Source organism: Prionailurus viverrinus, chromosome D1, assembly GCF_022837055.1.
Source record: "Prionailurus viverrinus isolate Anna chromosome D1, UM_Priviv_1.0, whole genome shotgun sequence".
NCBI lineage: Eukaryota > Metazoa > Chordata > Mammalia > Carnivora > Felidae > Prionailurus > Prionailurus viverrinus.
Window position 1 is genome coordinate 102,673,046 of NC_062570.1, and position 27,279 is coordinate 102,700,324.

Here is a 27,279-nt window from a genome sequence, read left to right on the forward strand (position 1 = left end):
GCAAGATAGAAACAGCCCCAGCCTTCCAGGAGCATAATATGAAGCAAAAGGTTCAGACAAGTAAACTCACAGTAAAACAATGCAAAACAAAACACCCCAAGGTGATAAGGTCAGGCTGCAGATGACTGTGGGCCACTGCCAGCTTGAGTTAGGAACGTGAACCATGTAACTCTTTACTCACTCCTCCCAGAAGGTCAAGAGGAATATTCAAGAGACCCTTCCCCACTGACCCATGCTATTGGAGGCAACTCAAGAAAGGAGTAGATGGCTGCAAAACCGAGCGACCTTAGGAGGACACTCACAAATGAAGGGGGCACTCAGCCCAGGAAAGGCTGCTGGATGCCTGGGGGATGGGATGTTTCAAGGGGCTTTAAGAAGAGCATGAAGCAGCTGGTGAGCTGGAATAAAGATGCGGCATAAGAGAACGGAACAGAAAGGGTAGACAGTGCAGATAAAACACGAGTCCCAGAGGGCCCTAGCCAGCTGCATCCCAGGCAATCAGGAGCCTGGGACTGGAGACCCCACCCCTGCCGTGACATCACAGGGGAGTGGGGTGGAGACGAACTAAAAGGGGGTCCCCCCTCCCTGGCCTTGGACTCTTGGCATCCCAGAGTATCAAGAGCAGAGAGAGCCTGGGCACTGAGCTAGGGTTGCCTGACTTAAAGGAACAGGCTCCCCACCCGTTCCTCAAGCCCCTCCAAGCTGTCCCCTCCAGGCTTTGATCTCTGTCTCCCTGTCCTGAGGACCTCTCCCTCCTGAGGCCACCATTGGGTCCCTTCTCAGTGGCCCCTGAGTGCTCTCTCAGCATGAACTGCGTGTCAGATTTCTTCACCTACGAGACCACCAAGTCAGTGGTTGTGAAAAGCTGGACCATTGGTGTCATCAACCGAGCAGTCCAGCTTTTGATCATCTCCTACTTCGTGGGGTGAGTCCTGTGGGCTTTCGGGTCCTGGCAGGGGAGGGCTGCCTGGTGTCCCCTCGGTGTTGTTGCTGTCCAGCGGCCTGGGCTTCTCTGTTGGAAGAAGCAGTCTCTTCTATGGAGCCGTGTCCCACGGACTGGACTCGGCCACTCCCATCAGGGATCTGGTCCCCAGATGAGTTCTTTTCCCCAGTAAATCCTTGGGAATCAGAGGGTGGTTTCTAGGCACACACCCCAAGGAGTGAGTTCTTGCCCTGGTACCACGCCCTCCACCAGGAGAAGTCCCAGGTGACCATCTCGCTTCTCCCTTCTATCCTGCCCCCACCAGAGAAGAGACCCCACACACACACATCTTCCCGTTCTCCTCAACCAGTGCTTTGGGGTCCTAAAAAGACGAGGGAGCACAGGAAAGGGGAAGGGAAGGCACTGAAATAGGGGAGACAGTGCTGGTTTGATCCGGTTGATGGTGGGGTGGGAAGGAGGGAACTGAACCACTTTGGAATGAGGGATTCCCTTCCTGGCTTTGGGGAGATGGTGAAAAAATGGGGCAAGGGGAGAAGCCCTTCCTCCTAGAGGGTAGGACAAAGCAGGGGGTCTGCTCTTTGGTGAGGAGGAGAGACACAGGCACAAATAACACTCAAGGGAAGAGTTGCTCAGGGGAAAGGTGGCCATTTGAACATGATACAGGGGCCCTCCTCATGAATCCAAAACCACTCCCCTTTGTCAGAAAGCGAATGTTCTCTACTGCTACCTGACTTTGTACCATATAACCTGTCCTGGGGGCTGCTTAAGAGCCAGTGGCCAGAAGACCCCCTCCCAGTGCCCACCTTTAAAGGCATGCACTCCCCCCCACACACACACACGCACACACATATATACACAAAGGGCCATGAAACAGACAATGGCTGGGGAGAAAACACAGGTTCTGTCTTTCTTGTGGTCATTTGCGCGCACCGATGGGGCACCAGAAATGACAGGCAGAAACCTCTCAAGTTTTCTTTCCTGGTGTGCCAGTCTCTAGTCTCATGGTGTTCCTTGAGACAATGGCTCTGCGTGTGAGAGACAGCTAGCCAGTGACACCTGTCATGAGTGAATTCAAGCAAGTGAAAGGGGACGTCCGGTGCATGTGTGAGCTGGAGCTGTGCGTGCGTGGGCCTCCTTGCCTGAAAGGTCAGAGCAGGGTGTGAGCGTGTGCTCGGAAAAGCAGGCAGACGTGGCTTAAGGGATTTTTTTGCTTTGCGTGCTTTGTGGGAGCCAGTAGGCTTCACTTATGTGCCTGTTTGGAGCAGGCTATGCATCCAGTGCTCCTCTCCAGGATATGAGAGAAGGGGTAGGATAAGCAGTGTTGCAGTTTACTTGCAACTGGGAGGTTTTGTGAGATACAATGTTTGCCAGTGTTCCATGTCCGCATCTCCAGAGTCTGGCTGGAAGTTGGTTCTTAACTGTTCCATGTTCACATGTATATACGATGCTGTGACCGTTTATAGCCACGAGACGAGACGGTATGGTGGTCCAGGTGGATCCCAAAGCTGCCTCAGCACATTCCTGGCTCTGCTGGCTCTGGCAGAAGGTTGATGGAGGGTAGACAGCGCCTCCTGGGCCAGTCTGCTCTGCTCTCCCCCTGCCCCTGTCTCTTCCTCATCGTGATACGATCTGATGCTCTGATCCTCAGTGCTGGAGCTCAGCCTGCAGGAACAAGCAGGAGAGGCTCTTCGGCGTCTTGATATCCAGCCCCATCCATCTCCCAGCCTGACAGCTCCCCATGGAGCAGCTCTTTCCAGTTACATCCGTGCAGTCTGCAGCCCAGCCCCCTGGCCTGAGCCCCATCTCTGTGCACGTGAGCCCATGCACCATTAGGACTTCATGATCCATTGTCATTAATTTAGCAGAAATTTACTGAGCATTTCTTCATGCCAGGCATTGTGCACCAATGGTGCACCTTGTGCACAGAAAGGTGGGCAAAAGCAGATAGGGCCCTCACCCTCATGGAGCTTACAGTGCAAGAGATGGGCATTAATCAAACTATCTCCAAGAACAAATGTAAAATCTCAACCAAGGCCCATGATTTGAAGAAGAGGCACACGGTGCTAAGAGAGCTGCCAGCATGGAGGTATTTGACCTGGTTGGGGAGCTAAGACAAGGTTTTCTGGAGGTGTGGTGCCCAAGGCAAGATCTGAAGGACAAGTAAGAACAACCCAGGGTGGGGGAAAGGGAAGGAAGAGGATTCAAGGCAGAGAAACCCAGCTCTGCAAAGGGAAAGGGCCTGGCAAATGCAGAGAAGAAAAGAAGGTCTCTATGGCTGGAGCAGAAGGAGCAAAGGTGAGTGTGGCGTGAGATAGGGGTGGGATCACAGACCCAGCCAGACCTCAGACACCCTCAGAGCTTTCATTCGTACAGAAGGACAATGGATGGGAAGTGTGTGTGTGTGTGTGTGTGTGTGTGTGTGTGTGTGTGTGTGAGAGAGAGAGAGAGAGAGAGAGAGAGACAGAGAGACAGAGACAGAGAGACAGAGATGGAGGGAGGGAGGGAGGGAGGGAAGGAGAGGGGGAGAGAGAGAGGAGATGGACAAATGAGATCTGAATTGGGAAGATCATTCTGGCTCATATGCCAAGGGATTGGAGTGGGTAGGAATGGACACAGGATAATCCGTTAAGGGTGGTGCAGTCATAGGGAGAGAGAGGAGGATGGCTTGGACACAGTAGCATTTGGAAGGATTTTTAATGCTGTGACAGTAACATGTAACTAACACTTGAATCTCTGCCATATCATCCCTGCGAGGTAGACCAGATGCACAACCTTACTAGGACACGTGTAACATGAGCCAGCCATTCCTCTTATGCATTTGCAGTAACACACCAGCTCATCGTCTGCACATATGGTCTCACCCCTGCTCCAACTTTGGCTGCTTGTCTGGGGTTCACACCACTTCATCCCTGGTTTCCTTTACCCAGCCAGGTGCACAGAGAGAGGCCAAGACTTTCCTGGTGTTTCTCATGTGGCCTTCCTGGGCCCCGGTGGCAATCCCCTGTCTCCTCTGTGGGGTGGGACTTCCTAAGAGCCAGTTTCTTTTTGGGATCCTCTGGGGAGCTGAGGAGGAAATAGGAGATCCCTGGGGACTGAGTTTACAGAAGTGCTGGTAGTTCCATGGCTGGTTTGCAGGACCTCCTTGAAGGAAGTGCCTTCCTGCAAACTGACAGAGGGGCACCCCCCGCCCTTTGGTGCTTCATCATCAGAAGGACCTGTGGTGGCTGATGGTGCCTTGGACCCCTCACAGCCCCGCTCTCCCTGTCCCTCCCTCCCCCTGCGTGGCCCAATCCGTAGACTCACTATTTGCACAGCTGCCCCATTTGGTTCATAATATCCAGCCTCATTTTGAATCTTATAAAGAAGCTCAATACATACAGCAGTTAAAAGGGGAGCTGCTCTCATTTAGAGAGAAGGGCCTGAAATTCCACTTTCTTGGCCCACCACCCCATCCTCCCCCCTGGATGCACCCTAGGCACCCCGTGGGACACTAGGTGGCAAGTATGGTGGGAAGACCTTCTGGAACCTCCCACGTTACAGGTGCAGAGAGAGGAGTGGTTTTCACTCTGGTCTCCCTCTCCCCTCTCCACACCCCATGAAGGGGAGGCCATGGAAGGAAGAGCCTCTGGTTAGAAGCCTCGCTCTGACACAACTATGAGTGGGGCTTGGACGGGCCACCTTATGTCTCTAAGCCTCAGGCCTCATATCTGGAAAATGGGTTTAGGAATGTCCGCCCCAGGGAGGTATGGCGAGGCGAGCTGCCATGTCAAGTGCCTTGCCTGAAATGGGAGAGTCAGTGATAGATGGCAGCTATGATCATTTCATGGACTCCCCAGCACACCTTCCCCTTCCCCCCGGCTCACACATTCCTTAGAGACCCCTCTCCTCCAGACACACACACCCCCCACGCCCACTCCCCAGCCTCCTCCCTGACTCCTTGGGGGTGGACAGAAGGGGCTGGGATGCTGCTCTGGCCTCCATCCCACACATCCCACCTGCCAAGGAGCTGACACCCGCTTTCCGCTCTATAAATAATAAACCAGGAACACAAGAAAAAAATAAGTCAGAGTAGCAGAGTAAATGCCAAGAATCGAAGGCCCAGTCCTGCCCTATCTCCTCAGCCCTGGCCTCTGGAGACAGACTCAGTCCCTCTGTTCTGGAAATGAAGCATCCCCTTATTTTGAGCTGCCCTGATGACGTCCTTGGGCCCCAAGGGGCCACTGAAATTCTCCCACTTATTATTTAACTCAGAGAGAGAATTCTGATGTGGAGTCTCCTACCCACTGGGCACAAGAAGGAGCTTTAGAGGAGAAGGAGGAGGAAAGAGGTTGGTTAATTACTCTTCCAAGCTCTAGGGGCCCTTCCTCCTGCGACTTTGCCAAGCCTAGAGTTGTTGCCCCGGTGACCGGGAGCCAGCAGCCCCAAGACCAGCCGTACAGGGTGTGAGGTGTGAGGGGGTTCCGAGCAGTCTGTCCGGGTTGGAGCCCACCTCTCAGCTTGGCAAGTCAGTACACCTCTGTGCCTCTGGTTCCTTATGTGTGACTTAAGGGCTGCCTGGGTGGCTCAGTCGGTTGGGCTTCTGACTACGGCCCAGGTCGTGATCTCATGGTTCATGAGTTCGAGCCCCATATCGGGCTCTCTGCTGTCGGCGCGGAGCCCGCTTCTGATCCTCTGTCCCCTTCTCTCTCAGCCCCTCCCCCACTCGTTCTCTCCTCCGAAAATAAACAAGCATAAAAAAATAATAGTACTGACAAAAATGTCTCTCTGGGTTGTGGTAAGGACTCAGGGAACCCCTACCGCACGGAGCACTCAGCGGGCTGTGTTGGTTAGGTGATGATCTGAACCCCGCTTCTCATCAGCAGATGTTCCTGGGCTTTATGGACAGGGCAAGGGGTCTTAGGAAACCTTGTCATTAGATCACCACTCAGAGATGTGACCATTCCGTGGCCAGGCACACTGAGGTTCCAGACGGCGTATTGTGACTGTGGCTTCTACTTGGGGCAGTGGTGAGCTCAGCTGGGAGCAGGGAGACCTGGGCCCTTGGCCTCACTCCCTCCACTGGGCAGGTCCCCAGCCGTGAGCTGATAATACTCATTTGGACGTCAGGTGGTGGATGAGATTTGTGTGTGAGATTTCCTTACGAGACCTTGATGAAACCCCTCCCCTTGCAAAAAAAAAAAAAAAAAAAAAAAAAAAAGAAAAAAGAAAAAGAAAGTAAAGCATACAACACCACGGATGTCCATACAGGCAGGGTGTTCGAGCCCTGTACAAGCATATGAACAACTCCTAAGGCTGCATTAATCAGGATGTTGCCTGCTATAAGGCGGCAACAATAAAACAGGTGACAGGTTGGGAGCCACCCGCCAGTGCTGGCTGTGACCCCACCCCCTCTGTCCCACTCAGGAGAGCATTTGGAATTCAGACCCATGAGGGAAGCCCCATTATGGGGTAACTCCCAGCCCCCTCACTGAAAACTGCACAAAGAGTCTCTTGCAAACGTCAGCCTGTGTTCACATAAACAGGACGGGTAGGTGCCCATCCTACAAGTGACTGTGACCCCCAGCATGACCCCAGAGCTGTTCCCCACTATGGGGACTCCAGAGGTCATGCAGTCCAATACCCCCTCTCAACTGAAAACATCTCCTTGAGTCTTCCCAGGCACGTGGAGCTCACCACCTCCCATAGCAGCCCATTCTTAAAACAACCTTCTGGGGTCGGAAAACTCCCGGGCCTGAAATCCTAACTCCCTGCTTATAAAGTCCTCAGGTTAGCTTCCCAGCCTGACCCTTCCCCAGCTTTGTGCTTTCCACAACACACAGCCTCCAGTTCCTTCCTTCTGCTCATCCTCATCTGATGGGCCACCCCAACCTTGCGCCGTCCTTGGTTAGCATGCAGAAAGTGACCCTAATCCAGCTATTCCCAAAGTGCATTCCTGGATTCCACGAGACGTCACCAGTGTTTCTCCAAAACTAGGAGTGTGAAGCATTTTCCAAATGCATGTGATGACCCTTCCTCATCTGTATAATGGGGACAGTGACGGCATCTGCCTCCCCGTGTGCTGTCCGGAGCTAATAGGACTGGCTACAGGCTGGGAGTTTGCTATTGAGGCCAAGAGTGGCTCGCGCCTTGAGGGCTCTCGCAGGAGTGCAGAGGGAAGAGTGGCCTGCAGGCCCTTCTTGCTGCTGGGGAAGGCTGCGAGGGTCTGGGAGTCCGGGGAGAGAGGCGGAGGTGGAAGAGTGGGAGCCCGCCCTGATCCTCGCCCAAGTAATGGCTTGAAGCGGCAAGAAGAAGGCAGTACAGGCAAACTTCCACTGGGTGGCAGCACAGTCCAAGGAATGAGGTCAGCGGCCGCCGCCTGCTAACCCAACTCCTTCTACCTGCCGGGTAGTGAGCTGCTCCTCCCCTCCTCCTCTAGCCTCATCTGGCGCTTGCACAGGTGGAGACTCTACCAAGTGTCCAGCTCCCAGATGCCTTCACTGACTTGTTTACCGCACACCTACTATGTGCCGGCACTTAGGCTCACCCACGAGCAAAACCTGGGGTGCTCAGGGTCAGAGGTGTAGGATCCCCTGCCCCTCCTCTTTCCAGTCGCCTGCCAAAGAGGTGGCCTCTGAGTCAGCGGGGATGACGATGCGTTGGCAAAGGGACCATGTCGCCCTCAAGGGGGCGATGCTGCCCCCAAGGGGGTGAAAACCTATCCTTGAGATTTTTATGTATAAAATACAAATATACATACTGTACATAAGCTGATATCTGTAGTATTAAAATTTCACGATGGGGGGGGCGGGGGAGGGGAAAAAGTCTAAAAGTGGTCCTGAAGCAGTAAACAGGAAAGATGGAAAAACTAAGCCAACACAGGGCGAGGTCTCTCCCCTCCAGCACAGGCCTTCCCCCTGCCACAGGGCCAGACCCTGTGCCGTCTAATGTTGGGGAAGGAAGCCTCTCCTGGCCTCTGTCTGATGGGCCTAGACCCTCTTCTCTTGCTCTCCATCCCTGCTCTTCTGCCCAGGTGGGTGTTCTTACACGAGAAGGCTTACCAGGTGCGGGACACAGCCATTGAGTCCTCCGTCGTAACCAAGGTCAAGGGCTTTGGACGCTATGCCAACAGAGTCATGGACGTGTCTGATTATGTGACCCCACCCCAGGTACAGTCCCCTACCCCCAGGGCGCTATGTGGATGCCCAGATGCTGGGGCAAGGTAGGGAGAGTGCCGACGGGATCCCCCAACCAGGGTTTGTGGCATCGGTGATCAGAGAAGCCCTTCCCCTGCAGCTGGAGGATGAAGGGGTGGGGTGGGGTGCTTGGGCCTGCCCTCCAGAGTGCAGCACTAGGCATCAGGGAAGCAGGGTCCCCCTCAGGGCCTGCCACACTCATCCTGTGATCAGCACAACACGCAGAGGGAGGCAAGAGAGGACGGGTGGATGGTTAGACCTGACTTGGACCCACCTCTGCCCTCTATTAGCCCTGTGACCTTGGCCAAATCTCTTACCCCAAGTATGGGTTTCCTCATCTGTAGAGTAGGGATAACAGTGATACTCAGCTCCTGGATTGTCACTGGTGCATTTTTTTTTTCTCTCCCTTCTCCTACCAAGGGTACCTCTGTCTTTGTCATCATCACCAAGATGATAGTTACTGAAAACCAGATGCAAGGATTCTGCCCAGAGGTGAGGGGAGGAAGAGAGGTTGGATGAAACAGGTCAAGGAAGAAAACTTTGCGGGTGGGGAGCAGTGGCGGGGAGGGGCATGGGTGTGAGCAGAGGTCCGAATTCCGGCCTTGGAGCTGTGTCCTGGGACCTCCACCTCCAAAGGCCCCCAGTTATGGGGAAGCATTGGGAGCCGAGAGGCTCATCCAGGCCCAGCACAGGGTCCTACACCCACCTGCAGCCCTGTCTCCCCACAGAGCGAGGAGAAGTACCGCTGTGTATCAGACAGCCAGTGCGGGCCTGAGCGCTTCCCGAGTGGGGGTGAGTGCATCCCTTCCCCTTGCCGCCCCCCCCCACAACCCCAGAGTGTTAGTGGGACCCTGGAGGGCAGCACATCCCCCATGGGGGAGAGTCCACCCTAGGAGAGAGCATGGGAATTGGCCTGTTTCTTGGAATTCTGCCAGCATTTATAGATGCTCACATGAGCCAGAGCCAGTGGGGGCTGCCCCCAGAGGAGTCCACAGCCCGGGGATGTTGGTGACAGAGAGGTGTGCCATGAGGGGGCAAGTGCCGTCAAGGAGGAACAGTGGGAGCTGGGGAAGGGAGAGAGATTGGCTCCAGGTAGGTGGCCCCACATGGCTTCCTAGAGGCAGTGACATTTTAGATGGGCCCTGAAGGATGGGAAGGAGTTGGCAGCATAGAAGGGTTTTGAGAAGAACATTCTAGACAGAAGGAACAACTGCAGCAAAGCCTCAGAGGCAAGGAAGAGCACACCGTGACCGGGGAGCAAGGAGACTCATCTCCCTCTGGCTTGGTCTAGGGCTTAGGAGGAGAGGAGGGAGAGAGCTCGGCAGGGCTCCTGTGCCATTGGTCCACCTTCCTTGCCCTCCCTGTGTCTCCCCTCCACCTGTGGGGTCCCTGAGTGTGGGGGCGGGGGTCCCCTGATGAAAGGTGGGGTGGGGGTGAGGGAGTGGCAAAGACCCCCAGTACTCGTGGCTCCCGTTACAGGGATCCTCACCGGCCGCTGCGTGAACTACAGCTCTGTGCTCCGGACCTGTGAGATCCAGGGCTGGTGCCCCACCGAGGTGGACACGGTGGAAATGTGAGGACCCCACCCCAGCTCTCCGTTGCCAATGTGGGGAGCTCTGTCTGCACCCCTGCGCCTGCAGAGGGTGTCACGGGCACCCCCAGTGGTGTCCAGTCCAGGGCCGGGAAGTGGTCTCAGGATGGCACCTTCCCCCTGCCTCACCTGCCACCTTCCTCTCCCTCTGGCCCTCGGCCCCAGAGAGGCCAAGACCAGGTGCCAGGTGGGAAACGTCCAGCAGTAAAAGTGGTCCCTGGGCGAAAGCACCTTGTTTCCCCTGTCTCTTCCCAAGAAGCTAAGGCCCCCTTGTTCTCACCCACAGGCCTGTCATGATGGAAGCCGAGAACTTCACTATTTTCATCAAGAACAGCATCCGTTTCCCCCTCTTCAACTTTGAGAAGTGAGTCCCAACTCCCTCCCTAAAGCAGGAAGCAGTGCACCCCCCCACCCCACCCCCAGCTCATTTTCAGAGGGGTGGAGAAGCCCATTGCGCGTGGTTCTCCCCATGGTGTCTCCCCATCTCCCTGGGGCTCCTGTTCCCAATCTCCCAGCTGGTTTTGACCACCAAGTAGTAGGGAGGGCTCTGGGGCCAGTCTCTGTGCCAGCCTCCCTCCTCAGGGCTCAGAACCCAGATGGGAGTTCTGCTCCAGGCATGTGAGGGACAAAGTCAGCCTGGGCCTGGAACCCAGATCCCACCAACCTTCGGGGCCTGAGGGGCCCGTTCCCACCTCTTTCCTCCCACATCAAGCCCAAGTGGGTGTGTCCCTTCCTGCTAGCTAGTTAGGAGTTGGTTGACTCCTTCACTCAGCCGGTGCTTGGCGGGCATCGGGCGTGTGCAGCACGGTGCCAGTTACCACGGAGGTGCCGAGAGAAATCAGGCGTGACTCCTGGCCCCTGGGAGCCCCAACCTGGGTGCTGGGGGATGTTAGACATGGGCACACTCAACTCTGATGCAGAGAGAGGGGCGTCGGAGTTGCAGGGAGGATGCAGGAACAGAGGTGACGGAGCCTGCGAGTGTCCAAGATGTCAGGTCCCCGTCCCCCCTGCCTGGGCCCGGAGGGTCTCTGAGGAGCTGTGTATGCCCATCTTCGTGTGAACCCTGGCCCTTGCTTCTCATCTCTCCTCCTCCCTCCCCAGGGGAAACCTCCTTCCCAACCTCACAGCCGCCGACATGAAGACGTGCCGTTTCCACCCTGACAAGGCCCCCTTCTGCCCCATCTTGCGGGTGGGGGACGTGGTCAAGTTCGCAGGGCAGGATTTTGCCAAACTGGCCAGCACGGTGAGCGCCTAGAGGAGGACCCGGGGCCCTTTGGCAGGCGGAGGGTGGAGGTCCCGGGAACCCGGGGCCGTGGCCGGGCAGCGCCACCTGGTGGAGGCATGCCAGGTCTGCAACTGGCTTCGTGCCTCAACGGGGTCTCCCACCCCTGTCCCGGGGGGCCTTGCCTCCCTCACCCTTCCTGCCAACCCTCAGTCTGCCATCCTCGCCTTCACACTCCACGTTGGAGCTCTGAAAAAGCCCGAGTGGATCCTTCCTGCTGCCAAAGGGACGGAAGACAAAAACGGGATTTATGGGCTCAAAGGTCCTCACCCCTGAGTGCAGCACTTTGTTTACGAAGCAGCACGGGCCGAACCACTTTCCCTCCACCTGGAGAATGGGAAGAATCACGTGTCTGTCTGTCATGACCCCCTGTCCCCAGGCCGTGGAGACAGCCTTGCCTCCTCACACCTGGCCCCCTTCCACAGGGCGGAGTCCTCGGCATTAAGATCGGCTGGGTGTGTGACCTCGACAGGGCCTGGGACCAGTGCATCCCCAAATACTCCTTCACCAGGCTCGACAGCGTTTCCGAGAAGAGCAGCGTCTCCCCAGGCTACAACTTCAGGTAATCCCGGGGCTCCTGGGACATCAGGAGGAGGAGGCAGGGGCCGTTCTAGAGTTCCACCCCCAGCAGCAACGCATGTGGAGAAGAAAGGGGCCCACGTGGTCCTCCCCCCCCCCCCCCCCCCCCCCCCGCCCCGGGCTTCAGCTCGACATCAGAGAAGGCTTTCTAAGTGCCGCCACCCGGCGATGGCGCGGCCAGGTCAGCAGTGAGACCGCACGACCAAGGCCTCCCAGAGGGTGTGGTCTGTGATTCTGAGCCCTTCTGAGCTCGGGCTCTGAAGCTGGAGTGTGCCTCAGGAACGCCCGGGCAGCCCTTGTCGGGCACCTGAGTTTTCTCAGGTTTCTCAATCCACAGAGCAAGGGCAACAGTGGTGCCAGGTTACAAGATGGAAAGAAGGTATTTCCGTTCTGTCCATCTTCATCTCGGTCCCAAAGAACAACCACGGTGGCCGTTGCTTCTTTCTTGCCTTTCCAACCAAGGGCTCAAACCAGCCTTTAAGCACCATCTGGTTCATACTCCCAATGTCCTTGAGACATAAGGAACCTCTCCCTGACACCCACCACCACCACCATCACCTCCATTTGGAAGAGGGGGAAAGAGAAGAACCCAGAATTAACTATTTGGAACCAGCTGAAAGCCCCTGACGAAGCCCTTGACCTTCTCCCTACCTGATTTCCCCATCTGTGAAATGGCCGTAGTGCCATTATCTTGAGGATCCTAGTAAGCAAGGGGTGAAAAGTTTCAGCTCTCTGTTTTGTTTTTCCCTTAACTTTTGAAGATCCTGAGGTCTCTGGTAGGGCCTTGATTGCACACAACAGTGTCATATATTAAACGGGTTGACTAGGCAACGATCAGGGAAAATGGTACATGTAAGAATAGGTTTCAGTTACACGTTCGAAGAATGGTTACTCAAACTTTCTTTGTTATAGTGGTGTTTTCCAACATAATGGCATAGATAAGCGAAAAAGTAATAATTTCACCTTTTTCTTAACCTTTATTTGTAGTTTTAAAACTACATCTAAAACTACATCCCATTACCCTTTATATTTAATAGTTTAAAATATATATGTATATTCTCTGGAAAGAAGAATTTTTTAAAATTGAAAGTGCTTTCATAATCAACTCCAAACTTTAAAAAACCATAGGAAACAACACATATTTTAAAGTAGGTTAAAAATACTGTTCGGCTCCCTGGCAGAAATTGGCATATTTATTCAGTGGGTACATCACACAGAAATCAATACAAAGGATATTTGTATGGTGGCTTAAAATAGCAACGTAATTAATAAAATTCTCAGGATCTAAAATGCAAAGTTTTCATCTTCATAACTTCCCCCTGGCCAGTGGGAACACTTCAGTTTTCCTAATAACTTACACGACAGATGAGCCGGTGAAGGATGTGTGTATTATGAAGCCCCCAACTACTGGTGCCCCCCCCCCCCAGTTTTAGAACAAGTTGTTTCATTTAAAGAAGAAATGGTCTGGCATTCTGGATCTCCAGTTTATTGTGCTATGGCCTCCCTGCCACCCGCACCCCCTTCCCGCCCGGCACAGCAGGACACGAGGTAGAACTGGTCCTGAATCAGCTTAGATTGTATTTGGGCAGACAGATCCAGGATCTCCAAGAACCCTGTGAGCCTAACCCCTGCAGGGGCCTACGGGGAGCTGTGTGAGAGGTGTGGACCCCAGGTAACTAACCGCCTCACCGAAGGCTCCTAGGCCAGAGTATGAAGGGGCAAAGCTGCTCAATTCAATCCCTGTAGTTTAGAAGAGTTTCCAAGGGGGCCCAAAGAATAGCTCTGGCGTGGGGGAATAGCTGGGGACTGTGACAGACACAAGGCTCCGCCCAAGATCCCCCAAACCCCTCCCCCCGGGTGCCCACCCACTGCCCTCATGTTCCCTTCAAGCTACTGGCACCACATGGACCCCCAAGGCTAAGCTAAGCAAGTGCCCACATCGGGGGAGGCCACAGACCGCCCTCTGATAAGAGGCTAAGGGTCACAGCCCAGTTCGGCACAGGCCACACTTGGGTGTCTGACACGGGAAAACTAAGAACCCACAAAGCTCCTCATTCCCCAGCACGATACGTTGTTTGGCACAACGCTCTGTGATGTAGGTGCCACCGTATCCCCACTTCACAGGTGAGAAAACAAAGGCTTGTAGCCTGAAATAAGTTTCCCAAGGCCACACAACCAGGAAGCGTGGGAGCCTGGACACAACCCTATTTTCTCAGCTGATTTCCATGCATCCACAAAAGCTACGGACATTCCTATGTGTTAACCCTCCGGAAAACATGCCTGTGTGCTTGACAGTTTCATCCTCACTTAAACAAAGAATCTGAGGTCCACAGAGGCTAAAGGGACTAGGGGCTGCTGGAGGCACAATTCAGGGTCTGGCCTTTTGTCCCCCAAACACATTCACCTGCTGCTCCGTCTCTAACACAGGCCAGATTTTTTTTTTCAACGTCCTACGGTTGCCATTCGCTCTGGAGGGAATGGAATCATTCAGCCAAGAGTCAGCCTTGTTTTAATCTGCAAACTCAGACGAGAGGCAGCTAGAGATTCGCATTTCCATCACTAATTACTTCTGCAGCTCCTTTCCAAATTCCCTCCCCCTCCTTCTTGCCACTCTTCTGTAGGATCAGAGATTGAGAGAATGTATAGTCAATGAGGACCCCTGGGAGACCCCTAGACTGAGGGGGCCTTTTTACAGATGAGGAAGTGGAAATTTCAGAGGGGAAGTGACTTGCCCAAGGCTACAGGAACACCTTAAGGAGCCTGAGAGGTCATTTGTCCCAACTCCGTTATCAGTCTCGCTGTAACACGGCCCCAGACGTGGGGCCGCCTCACAAGATGGCCTGTCCCTCATTGACAGCTCCAGTGATTGGAAAGGTGACCTCGTATTGAGCCAGAACGTGTCTCCCTTCGACTTCTACCCAAAGTACGTGGTGCCGTCCATCCAAATTAATCTTTGTTTGTGTGATCTCCTGAGGTTGCCATCTGTCCCTACCTGAAACTTGGTGGAACGATTTTATTTTTACTCCTCTGTCTATTCTGTATGGCTGAACACTCCAGGAGCCTCTTTAATGTGGTATTTTTATGAAGCCTCTTTCCAAGTACATTGAGAGTTGCCATCGGTGGGTCCATCCGGACTCGTAGTGGACAAAGTACAGCATTTCCAAAAATAAGAACTGGCGAGAGTCACCGGTGTAGTGGTGTGCAGGTGACAGGCACCCCAGTGGCAGCGGTGTAGACAAGGCCAGGTCCCTGCATCCCAGGTGGACCCTCGGTGCACCAGAGCAGGATTTTAACCAGAGTGCTGGGAGCAGGCAGACCGGGTCGCATGTGAATGTGAGTATTGGGTAAGGTTTTGAGGGAGTGGGTGTGTTTGTTAGGGGATGAGTGTGAGTGTGCGGGTGAGTGTGTAAGTGCACTGTGTGCCTGAGCGTGCCCATGAGTGTGTGTGTGTGTGTGTGTGTGTGTGAACACGCTGTCAGGGAATGTACATGAGTGCGCATGAGTATATGGGCAGAGATGGTTACAAAAACGGATTAAAAATACTATAGCAGTCAGGGTCCCAGCAGGAAACAGATGGCACATGCAAACTGGGTAATTTGAGGAGAGTTTAATGAAGGGACTGTTTCAAAGGTGTGGGCAGGGTGTAGGAAAACCGCAAAGGATAGCGCAGAGCCTGGGGCCAGTACCCGGACGCCGGTGACTGCCCGGGTCTGAAGGGGCGAGGGCAGGAAGCAGTGACTGACACCTGGAGACACTGCTGTCAGGACAGGAGTTGTGACCCCGCCAGGCTCCACCCGAAGCCAGAACCCAAACCACGGACTGAGGATGCCCGAGGCAGGAGTGTGGATCAGGGGTGTCCTCCATGAGCACAGGGAGGTCTCTAACCCTCATACGCCCCTGAGGAGCCCATGGAGCAAATGCCCCATAAGATGCACATGTTCATAGACAGGCATTTTCTTTAAAAAAAAAAAAAAAAAAGGAACACCTTATTTCCACAAATAAGATAGAAATGCATCCTCAGAGTAATACATCCAAGCGATATGTAGACACTCCCTTTCACTCCTCCAGTTTTGCTCCCCTTACAGGAAGTTAATGTCCTGGACAGTTTGGTGAGCTTCCCTCCAGTGCTTTTTCTCTGCGTTTCTGTGCAGAGATTCCAGGACTTTGAAGATCTTTAAAAAGCCCATCCCCAGACCTCAGAAGAAGAGCCCCCCGGAGTTAAGTTTGCAAAGCCTTTTCACACCTATTTTGTCAGGATTCACAGCTCACGCCCACACACACCCCCCGCCCCCCAACAGTAGACACTTGCCCCAGGTCACACAGCTTAAAGAAGAGGTGCATCAGGGCCCAAACCCAGGGACCTGATCTACAGCCAGTGCCCCTAGCACACCTGCCGCCTTCAAATCGTTTGCAACAAGGAAGCAACCAGAAGAGAGACACCCAGCAGCGATGGATGGCCGGGATGATGGGAGAGAAGTAAGGGCATGCATTCAGCAGCGTCTGATTCGCATTTCTCCCCCCAAGCGCTGCTAAGACAGCTTTGCAACTAAAAGGCAAGGCGGTTTTGGATTTCCTCTCTTGGTGTCTGGGACAAAAAACACTTGTTCAGCTGCGAGATGTTCCTCATGCGGTAGGTGTTTCTAGTGATCGCTTCGTGTTGGAAATGTACCCACGAAGCTCGGAAATCTGGCACCTGCTCTGTTTCCACGCCGAAACGTGCGGATCAGCAAGATCTTAGGCCAATCGACAGAGACAGAATCGAAAGTGTGCCCTTGGCTTTGATCATTCTTTCTGCAATCTGGATTTTTCTCCTTCCAAAAGCCATGTGTTAAAAGCAGCCATTTCCGTCATCTCCCCAGAGACACTCGAAGGCCCCTTCGACGGGGGTGTATTTTGCTTGAATTCTCCATGATCCATTTTCCTCTTCCCTTTGTTTAGCTGGAAGTGGGAGAGAGGCCACTGGAGCGATCCTGAATTTTTACAGCCTTGTATAACGTTCCTGTCTAGCCTATCCACACAACAACCAACTTTATTGTAGAATATAATGGCTAACCCTCACCGAGCGCTTACCCAGTGAGCAGGGACTTAGCAAGTGCTCTTTGTGGATTATCTCATCAACTCTGAAGAATCTTATAGCTGGAAACTGAAAGCTCAGAGGTTTCATTATCTGCCCAAGGCCACACAGCAAATACTGCTGGACCGGATTTCAAATTCTGACAGCCTCCAGAGCCTGTGCTGGTAACCACAAGTATCCCGGTAGGACCGTACGGTTACCCCCATTTGACAGATGAGGAAACTGAGGCTACAAAGATTACTCCCGGAACAGACGGCTAGCCACCTGGCTCTCGGGTAGGTACTTCTTCCAACTGTGTGTCCGTTGATCTTTCCCTGCCTCATCAAAGATGAATCAATAGTAATATGTAAAAAGATCAACAACAAACCATTGTTTAAATGTCCGCCCCTGAAGCTGATTAGGCTCCGAGAATATGAGTAAGTAAGTATGGCTTGGGGTCTTCGCTAAGGGAAGGCGTCCCAGCTCCAAGGATGTTGCCCCCCCCCTCCCCATGCAGTGAGTCTGCCAGGAGATATTTTCCTATCAGTATAAAATCAACTGTAAAAGTGTATTTCAGCTGGCAAAACTGCTTCTCACCAGGCAAAAGCTTTGCTGGGAACACCACTTCCTTCACTTGGAAACTCACATTCCGGGCCCTAGTTTTCCCTTACAAGTCCAACCCGGATCCCGCAAGTTTGCTGCTATTTTTTCTGCGGCTGTGACAGTTATGTGTCCCTGCTTTAGGAAGGAATCTCCATCACTCCATGGGATCGTTTCTAAACAGATGTCTGAGAGCTTCCAAGGGATTTGTACATTGTGATAAAACCCTTCTCCATTCAGCAGACGGTTATTGACTGCCGACTGGTGCAAATGTCAGCCCAGCGTGGAGAAGCGTTTCTAAGAGCTGGAGCCACCCGAGGCTGGAACTGGGCTGCTTCTGAAGGCAGCGAGTTTCGCCTCTCTGGGGGGATCCCGGGAGCGGGCAGCGGTGGCCAGCCTCTTGTGGCTAACGAGGGGAGGGCTCTGAAAATCTCTTCCAATTCCAGATTATATCAGGCTTTGTGGCTCATACAAACGTGAACGAGACCAGTTCCTATGGTCAAGTGGAAATGATACAAACCTGAACCCAAATAACAAAATGTTTTATACGACAAATCTTTTGTGCCGGAGCGAGCCAAGAATAATGAAGGTGAAGCAGAGGAGAAGCAGAGAGAGCCCCCGGGGTGGGGGGGAGTGAGGCAGGAGGCCTGCAGGCTGTGGTTGAGGCTCCCTGACCCCCCAGATGCTCAGTGTGATCGTCAGCAAGTCTCAGCCCCTCCGGGGGCCTCAGTTTCTTCTTCTGTGAAATGGGCTGTTCAAAGGTGATAAGGCCCCTTCAGGCTCTAGAAGTCTGAACCAGTGCCTGTGGGTGTCTGGGGAGAGGCTTTGGAAGGTCGGGCTGCTGAAGCGTGCACTGTTATTTATGGACCTGTCTCATCGGAACGTACTTTCAACCCTGCCCAGCAGAAGCACATCTGACAAATGATTTATTACGGTAATTGATGTTTGTACTTACTCATTCTTTATCTATCGCTGCTCGCGGCATGAGGGATCACGTGCGCGCGCACACACCCTCCCGACCCTGACAGCTGCAGCCCGGGCCTGGCCGCCCCCCAGGCTCCCTGCCCCTTCCGGGCGCAGTAGCCTCAGGCGTCCAGCTCCATTCTCTCCTTGCGGCCCCAGCCGAGCTCTCTCTCCCCAGCAGCTGTTTCCACAGGGCACCAGCTTAGCAAGTCCTTGCGCCACCCCGAGGCCGCCACGAAGTCTCCTTTCTGGGCCCTGTCCCGGGGGAGCGGCAAGGGGGGGCATTCGAGCTCAGATCCCGTCTGTGCCCCCGGCAGGCCCAGGAGCAGGAACAGAGCGGCCGTTCTTCTCTCCAGCCCGATGATCATGGGATGATGTTCCCCGAAAGCCCTGTGCCTCACGCCCAGCAGCTCACAGAATCCTCCATAACAAGCCCATAGCACCTGCCGGCACCTCTGTTTCACATCTGGGGAGACTGAGACGCACCCAGGTGAGGGACTTTCCCTCAGCTGATGAGGGCTAATTGGGAGCCGCGGTGCCAGCCCAGGACGGTGTCGTTTCAAAGCCCTTCCACCGATGGCCAGAGCACCGGGCGGCCGTGAGGTGTTGGGGAGGCAGGAAGTGTGGAAGCCTCTGGCCCAGCGCTCAGCAGGACGAAGCACTCCGCACATATGACGTCTCTGCTGTTGTCCCCGCTTCTCCGCCACAGGGGCTGGTTCCCACCGACAGCGCCTACTCTCCCACCCAGCCACCTGCCACATATAAATGTTTTCTATTTGGGAGACAAACAGCCCGATGCTGCCACCTTCGAGCAGCTCCACCTAAAGAACGGGAGCGTTCCGAGAGGCCGAGTCGGGAGGGGGAACCCGGAGGCCGACGTGGCTAAACTGAGTCTGTGGGATGTCAGGAATCTGGGGAACCAGCGACAACTGCACTTGGTAGGCCCTTGGGCAACAGCAGAGCGTGGGGTCTGCCTCCGAGTCCTAACTGTCAACCACAGTCTGGGGCAGCAGGTGCTGAGGCAGAGACCCCGGGGCCGGGCAGAGGCAAGACAGGTAGCTCGTTACAGTTACAGCCTCCGCCCCACGCTGACAAAGCAGCTCTGGAGAAAAAGGAGACACCGGATTCCCCGCGTCTGCCCATCTCTGCGGTGTAAATACGCCTCCCTTGTCAACTCGAAGCTACAAGCGTGAGGTCGCCGAGTGTGGACTCGGGAAGAGACGCGCGAGAGGGCTTGCGGTTCCCTCAGCCAGGACAGCTGCCTCCGCCTCTGGCCTGCTCACGTCTCACCTCTCCTTCCGGGTCGCAGCTTTAATGTCGCTTCGCACAGAGCCTTCCTTGACTCTCCAGCCTAGCTCTTCACTCGATGAGCTCTTCGAATGGTGCTCTCTCCTTTTCAGCCCCGATGTTGGGCTTTAGCTACTTAGGGGAATGTGTGGCTGTTAGTATTTCTCTCCCTGTGAGGAGAGCAGAGCTGGCCAAGGTATCAGCAGTGCCTAGCGCAGTGCCTGGCAAAGGGTAGGTGTGCTCTAAATATCTGCTGGGCCCTAGTGGATGAATAGGAGTTTGCAAGGTGGGAAGGGAGGAGAGGGGAACAGCATGGGCAGAGGCAAGAAGTCCGTGTCTATGAGGTGTGCTCAGGAAGGCAGGCAGGGTGGTGTGGCTGTTACTTCTGGTGCCTGGCACTGAGGGAGCATCTGCCAGTAGGTGAGGAAGGCGGACTGGGCCCGGCGGGGTGTTGGTGGCGTCGCTCTTGCCAGCCGCATTTCCCAGCTGAGAAAACCAAAGCTGGAGAGGTAGGAATCGGAGGATTTGGGAGAAATCAGGGCCGGGCCCGGTGTAGCTCAGCCCATCCCCTTTACAGACAAGGAAGCTGGGCATCCCTCTCCCAACACTGCATGGCTGGCGTGTGCTTCCTGTTTTGCTCCCAGCCAGTGACTCTGGGTCATTGGCTCTGGGTCGAGAGACCCACCTTCCCAACACAGAAGGTCCCCCACTGGAGAACTGAAAGCAATTGGCCAGGATCTCACAGAAGTCAGGCAGCAAAAAGAGCAGTCTAGAATGCTGGCTACGAGTGTGGGCTGTGGCACTGGACTGCCTGAGTTTGAATCCCAGGTTTGCTCACCGACTGGTGGTTTGGGGACCTTACACAAATTGCTCAACCTGTGTGATCCTGGTTCCTCATCTGTAATATGGGAAGAGCAGCAGTGCACGATTCCACAGGGTTGAGTATTCAATGCGCTAGTAAGTGTCATGCACTTGGCACAGTGCCGGGCACATAGTAAGCACTGAGCACGTGCCGGCCGTTCTTCCCACTGGTAGGACTCTCTCCAGGATAGATAGTGTTTCATGTATCATGATCCTAGGATATGAAAGGAAAGGGACAAGCTTTAGGCACTTTTCCGTCCTCCCCGTGGCTCTTTCTGTTCTCACTGCTCGGTTGAGGAAGAAAGCTCAGAGAGGTTTCCGCTTGTCCAGGGTGGAAAAATTAGTCAAAGGCCACAGAACCACGCCCAGACCTCCAAGACTCTTGGAGGGGAAAATCCTAGCCATGTGGCATCATTGGAATTTGCTCTCTCCCTGGCTACTCTTGAAAACCTCCCTAATTTTTTTTTAATGTTTATTTATTTGGGGGTGGGGAGGGAGACAGGATCTGAAGCAGACTCAGCCCTGAGAGCGGAGAGCCCCATGTGGGGCTCGAACTCACCAACCGTGAGATCATGATCCGAGTCGAAGTCAGATGCTTAACTGACTGAGCCACCCAGGCACCCCCAAAACTCCCCAATTTTAACTCACTCTTCATTCTTTGGTGGGTAACTTCTCCTCCCTGAACCCCAGGTCTCTCAGCTAGAAAATTATGGATGTTTGTAACAGTCAGGGTAAATATTGCTAACTGCTGTAACAAACACCCCCTCAGCTCGGAGGCTTCACACAAATGTTTGTTTACTGCCCATGGCACAGTTCACACTGGGTCAGCGCAGTCGTTCGGGCAGCTGGGCTCCCGTCACCTCTTGAATCAGTCTCCCCTAGGGCCTGAGTTCACCCCTAGCTCCCCAGTGGCCGGCCATGAGGAAAGAGAGGATAAACAAGGTACGATGTTCCAACACACCTCAGCCCACATTTGGCAGACTTCACTTCCATTCACGTTCCATTGGCAAGAAGTAGCCAAGGCCCCCGCCTTAGTTCGATGCAAGAGGGCGGGCAGTATGGTCCAGCCATGTGCCAAGAGAGAGGACACCCCAGACCCTGGTGCCACAGGGCTGGGCCAGATGCCGTGACACTCACCGGCCACACTCGAGAGCAGAAGTCAGGACTCCCGGGCCCTTCCCTGCTTTTAGCCTGGGCCCTCCTTCCCTGAGCACCGTGCTTCCTCCCTCCTACCCAGGAAGAGAACCAGTCCCTGCCAACCCGCCTCCGAGGGTGGGTGGTTGGTGAGATAATGATCTTATCATACGTATTGCCTCTTGGAAGGCAGGTGCTGGAGAAAAACCAAGTCTGCTTTGGTTTTTCTCCCTGTTCCTTCACATTCCTTCCCAAGATAAATTTAGCCAGCCCTCGCTTTGAACGTAGTGCCCAGGATGCTGACTTTTTGTTCTCCGAGTCAATGTGAGAGCATTTTTCATGACGGTAGCCTCAAGCCGGGAATGCAGACTTCGGGAGCGCAGTGCCAGCCTCTGCCCTGCCCCAAACACCTGTGACCCACAGTCCCACCCCGGCCCGGTCCCTGTGGGACAGCAGGTGCCTGAGCTCTCCAGGGATGTGAGCAGAACACAGAATACAGACGGGCTTTGAGATCTGGCTCCAGGTCTGCTTCTGTCCTTACTGGCCACCTAGAGCTCGGAGGCAGCACATTCAGGATTAAGGGCAGAGATTGGAATCCCGGCTCAGGCAGGTCACCTCCTCCTCTGTCTCCCCATCTACAAAATGGGTCCTCGCCCCTTCTTCATGAGATTAACTGCGTGAGATACTTGTCTTAAGAGATTTGCATATTTTCTGGTATTCAGTTAACAGGAGTGGAGAAGGTGATGGTCTACACTTTTTCTCAGGCCAACCTGAAAGCCACAGTGAGAACTTCCTGGAGCCTCTGTCCATTCCAGATGCTTCTTTTCTGGACTTCTTTAAAATCTCCTGAGAGGCCTCCTTGGACCACTGTATTCTTGGACCTCCTCGTCATCATAAGAGTGACTTCCTTTCTGGGGTCTATTTTGCATCCCCCCTCCTGCTGGTGAGGCCTGGTCCACTCCCTTCTGCCTGGTCTGTGAAGCCCTCCGCCGCCACCCAGACTGTATCTTATCATATCTTGGAGGTGGGTCCAGCCCCTCCCCTCTGTCCCCATCCTCCAAGACTTTGCGTCTTAGGGTTAGGTCTTTGGGTTCCTCTCAGCCTCCTTCCTGGGGCCACTCCCATTTTTACTCTGGGTCTCCGTCTCCAGAAGATCATCCTGCCCTCCCCTGCCTCCCCTTTTGGCTGTGGAGTCCACAGGACACTCGTTCCCAGGTCAGGCTCCCTGGGGAAGCTTCCCCTCACTGGCTAGGTTTCAGCCTTACTTTTCAGTCCGGGGCAACAGGTGCACCATGAGGGGGACACACACACACACACACACACACACACACACACACACTGGCTGTTTCCCCATGGGAAACGTGGGGCCCAGACTCCTTCCGGACCCAGTTCACCCCTTCTTCCTCTGATGGCCTGTGGATGCCTCTCACGGCTGCACCCACCTGGAACCAGAGGGTAGGGAGCTTGGCCGAGGCAGGCTCTGCAGACCAGGTTCCCAGGCCCTGCAGAGAAGGGCAGAGTGTCCAACCCAGAGATGGCGACAAGTGTCGCGACAGTGCCTGTCCCAAAGGACGGGTCTCCGTGTTTACCCCTGTCACTAACAGATCTGCAGGGGGGACATGAGCACCCCCTCTTCCTAGACATGAAAAGTGAAACCCTGAGGGCTGGGTCACATAAAAGGCCAACCTGCCAACATGGAGTGGAGCTTTGGACCTTTTCTGCCTAACTCCAAAATTCCCCACAGCCAGAGCAGACAGTGGCTGACATTTTATAAGTTTAGATGACTCTTCCCCAAGATGATCTTGTTCCCAAACCCGTGATCCCTCTGTTGTCTCAGCACTTGGCTGAGCATTTTACTCTCCCCACTGTACAGATTCAAATGCAAACAGCCGTGGGAGGGGCAGCACAGCAGTCTGGGAAACCCCTTTAAGGAAGGAGTTTCTCAAGACTCCTCTTTCTGCTGGGAGAGGCCTGGGAACCTGTGGGGATCAGAAACACTGAAGGGAAGGGGTGCCGGGGTGGCTCAGTCTGCTGGGCTTCCCACTTGGGCTCAGGTCATGATCTCGTGGTTCGTGGGTTCAAGCCCCACGTCGGGCTCTGTGCTGACAGCTCAGAGTCTGGAGGCTGCTTTGGGTTCTGTGTCTCCCTCCCTCTCTGCCCCCTCCCCTGCTCATGCTCTGTCTCTCTCTCCCTCTCTTTCTCTCAAAAATAAAATAAAAATATTAAAAGATGAAAGAAGGAAAGAAAGAAAGAGAAAAAGAAACACTGACGGGGACACAGCCGCGGCACCAAATCAGATCCGTGTCAGGCCCACACACCTATGGGGTTTTCTGAGCCCCTTCACTCCATCATCTCACTTGACCCTCACCGTTTTCCTGGGACACCGGCATCAGGAGCCCATTTTAAGAGATTACACTTATCCGTGGGTTAAGAGATTACACTTTGCTGACACTAGGGTTTTGCCTAGCATGGGCAGGGCGTGGGGAGGGGGCCAGGAGGCAGGGGGAGGATCGACCGGCTTTAAACAAATGCAGTTCACCTGCTTACTGACTGTGAAGCCACAGGCAGTCCCTTCACCTCCCAGGGCATCTTCACAGTGAGGTGCTCGGGGCCCCCGTTTTGAAGGTGATCGTTCTAACCTGTTCCCAGCAAGGTTCCTGGCACCCAGCAGCCCGGGCAGAGAAGGTGTAGAGGATATAGTCCTGAACTTGGGCTACCTCACCCCCCTCAGAGCCTCGCTTGAAAAACAGAGCAGTCACATCCCTACCCAGCAGGTCTGTGACGAGGGTAGAAGGAGACAAGGTGTCTGAAAGGGCTTTTTAAAGCCTCTCTATAATTGCGAATGTATTTCTTCAGCAGTAATAACAGCCAACATCGGCAAACATCTCCTGCCTGCATACTGTGTTCCAGGCGCTGTTCTAGACCCCTGGGTGTGGGGTTCCATTCAATTCTCACAGCACCCCTGAGAAGCAGGACTTCTATATTATGACCAATAATAATGGAGGAACTTGAGTCTCAGAGGGGTTAAGGAACCGGCCCCAGGTTGCACAGCCGATAAGTGGCAGAGCCAGGCTTTGAGCCCAAGGAGGCTGACAAGCCTATGGGAGGGGAGCATCTGCTGCGAGCTGGGCCCTGAGATACCCAAACAAATAAACTGAAGATGCATGGAGTCCAGCACAGCTCAGACTTTCATACACATCAGAATCATCTCTGGATATTATTTAAAAAGGCAGAGTCCCAGGCCCCACCCACAGAGATGCTGATTCCACAGGTTTGGGGGAGGGCTGGGAATCTGCCTTTGTAACAAGCCCTGAAGATGACGTCTGTGCAGAGGGCCAGCTAACCACACAGGGAGGACGGTGGCAGGCGTCCAGCAAAACCATCGATAAGAGTCGCTCAGTAAGCACGGATTGTAGGCTCCAGGGGACTCTGAAGGTTCAGGTAGGAGTCCCCAGGGAGACCCACCTGCCGCCTCTGGCCTCCAGGTTCGCCAAGTACTACAAGCTGGAGAATGGCAGCGAATACCGCACACTCCTGAAGGCTTTTGGCATCCGCTTTGACGTGCTGGTGTACGGGAATGTGAGTCCTCGGGCTGGGGTGACGGCGGGGCACAGGGGAGGATACCCAGACCGGTCTTGGGCCCCGAAGAGCCTCCTCTGGTGGGGGTGGGGCGGGGGGGGCAAGGTCCTGCCACTGACCAGCTCTGAGAGCCTCAGCTAGTCACATCTGTAGTCTCTTTGCCTGGGCTGGGGCGTGAAGGGCTGGGGCCTGCTGGTCCTCCAAGAACCCTCCACCCATGTGTTCTCTCTGGCTGCGAGTCCACGTTTGGTCTCAGGCCTCAGGACCTCGTACCTGACCCTCTGCCCACTCGCCTGGATCTTTGTGCATGCAGGCTGGCAAGTTCAACATCATCCCCACCATCATCAGCTCTGTGGCAGCCTTCACCTCCGTGGGAGTGGTGAGTTTAGCTCCTCCAGGCTCAGACAGGAGGCCAGTCAAGGTGGGGCTCCAGCTGGGGGGGGGGGCGGGGGGGGCGGGGGATGGTGGCCCAGGTAAGCCCTGCTTCTGCCTAGAATGTAAAGCCTGACCTCTTGCCAGATGCTTCAGTCTGGCAAGGGGACTGTCCCCCACCCCCAGACTGGGTCAGTCCTGAGTGAACATGTCCAGTCACGGAGAGCTCATTACCTCCCCGTTTGCGGGAGGGACAGACTTGGTTCAGAGCTCCTGTTCCCCACCGTGAAGGTGAGGGAGGAGACTCCAGGAGTCCACAGACCTAAGGAACAGAGCCCTGCTCCCAGGGACTCCTACCCCCTCACCCTCCACTTCTCCCATCAAGTCCTCTCCCTGCATTTTGGTCTGGGGTCACTGCCAGGAGCTGGAGATTCGGGTGATGAAGACATTCTGCCAAACCCCTGGACATCTTTCCAAGTGGAAACATCAGTCAGGTGTCTTTGGAGGACTCCTCCCGGCCCCTGGCCTGCTTTCTGCCTGAGGGCAATCGTGCCTACTGCTGCTTCCTGCCAGCCCGCTCCTCTCCTCGCAGGGCAGCCCCACTGAGTTCGCCCTGCCTCTTCCTCCAGGGGACCGTCCTCTGTGACATCATCCTGCTGAACTTCCTCAAGGGGGCCGACCAGTACAAAGCCAAGAAGTTTGAGGAGGTGAGCTGGGGAGGGTGGGGGCAGGCGCATGAGAGGTGGAGGGACAGGGCAGGGAGTGGCACTAGGCCCCAGGGACTCTCAATCGCTCCCCCTTTTGGGGACTTCTTCAGGGGAGCTCATTGGGCCTTGGTGCAAGTTGGGGGTCCAGAAAAGAGGGATTTGGCCAAGAATGGGCTCTGTGGAGACCCTTGGGGGCTCTGTGGGTCATCACTGCCGACACCCCCATCTGCTCATTGCCCCTCTCCGTTTCTGGTTAGCTCAGGTTCCTGTCTGCCCTTGGGGTGCACGGAAAGACTGTTGGGATCACACAGACTTGCTTGAGCTCCTGGATAAGGAGGCCATGAGCCCCACCTGCTGTGTCTGCCAAGTGGGGTCCCCACAGGAGGACCTTCCCCGTAGTTAGAGCACGATAACGCCAGCCTCTCTATCTGCAGGTGGACGAGACGACGCTGAAGGTCACCGCCTCGGCCAACACAGTGTACCCCAGCGACCAGACCACCGAGGAGAAGCGGTCCACAGATTCGGGGGCCTACTCCATTGGCCACTAGGGCCCCTTCCCAGGGCTCCATCTGCTCACCCTTGGGCTCCAGGCCTCCCACTAGGGCACCCACCTAGGCAAGGGGGGGAGGCAGAGAGGGGGGCCTTCGTTTCTACTGTTCACCCCAGGAAGCCACACTGGACCCAGGTGTCTGGGCCTCGCAGCGCTCTGGCAGACAGGTAGCCCTCCCTGCTAAGACCTCACTCTCCGGTTCACCCCTTGCCTCGCCCTGTCTGCTTCCCTGGACCCCTAGGGCAGTAGCACCTGAGCTGCCCCCCTTCCCAAGAGTAGAGAGAACAACAGTGATAATGAGTGGCCACAAGGCACTACTAAGTGCCCGCCAGTGTCACGCACATTATCTCATTTAACCCGTAGAATAATCCTATGAGGTAGATATTAGTTTCCCTGTTTTGAAGATAAACTGAGGCTCAGAAAGACTGAGTCATTTGCCCAAGGCCACACAGCCAGGAAGCATGAGAGCTGGGATTTAAACCCACATCTAACCCCATCACCCACAACCCCACAAGGGAAGAGTGAACTCCCCGGGGGCATCTGTCCCCTCCCCCCCCCCACCCCCCCCCACCCCCGCCCAAGCTGCTTCAGCCTTCCCCACAGCTA

General features: G+C 54.8%; 1 protein-coding gene across 1 annotated transcript; it reads left to right on the forward strand.

Moving 5' to 3' along the window:
* The first annotated feature begins 620 nt into the window (after nt 1-620).
* P2RX3 (purinergic receptor P2X 3) lies at nt 621-27,057 on the forward strand. Its single transcript, XM_047878761.1, has 12 exons — nt 621-925; nt 7,953-8,088; nt 8,536-8,607; nt 8,844-8,907; nt 9,595-9,688; nt 9,993-10,070; nt 10,808-10,949; nt 11,414-11,550; nt 24,951-25,044; nt 25,358-25,423; nt 26,046-26,123; nt 26,558-27,057. Exons 1-12 carry the CDS (start codon nt 807-809, stop codon nt 26,669-26,671), a joined length of 1,194 nt encoding a protein of 397 aa, XP_047734717.1. The 5' UTR covers nt 621-806; the 3' UTR covers nt 26,672-27,057.
* The last annotated feature ends 222 nt before the right edge of the window (nt 27,058-27,279 follow it).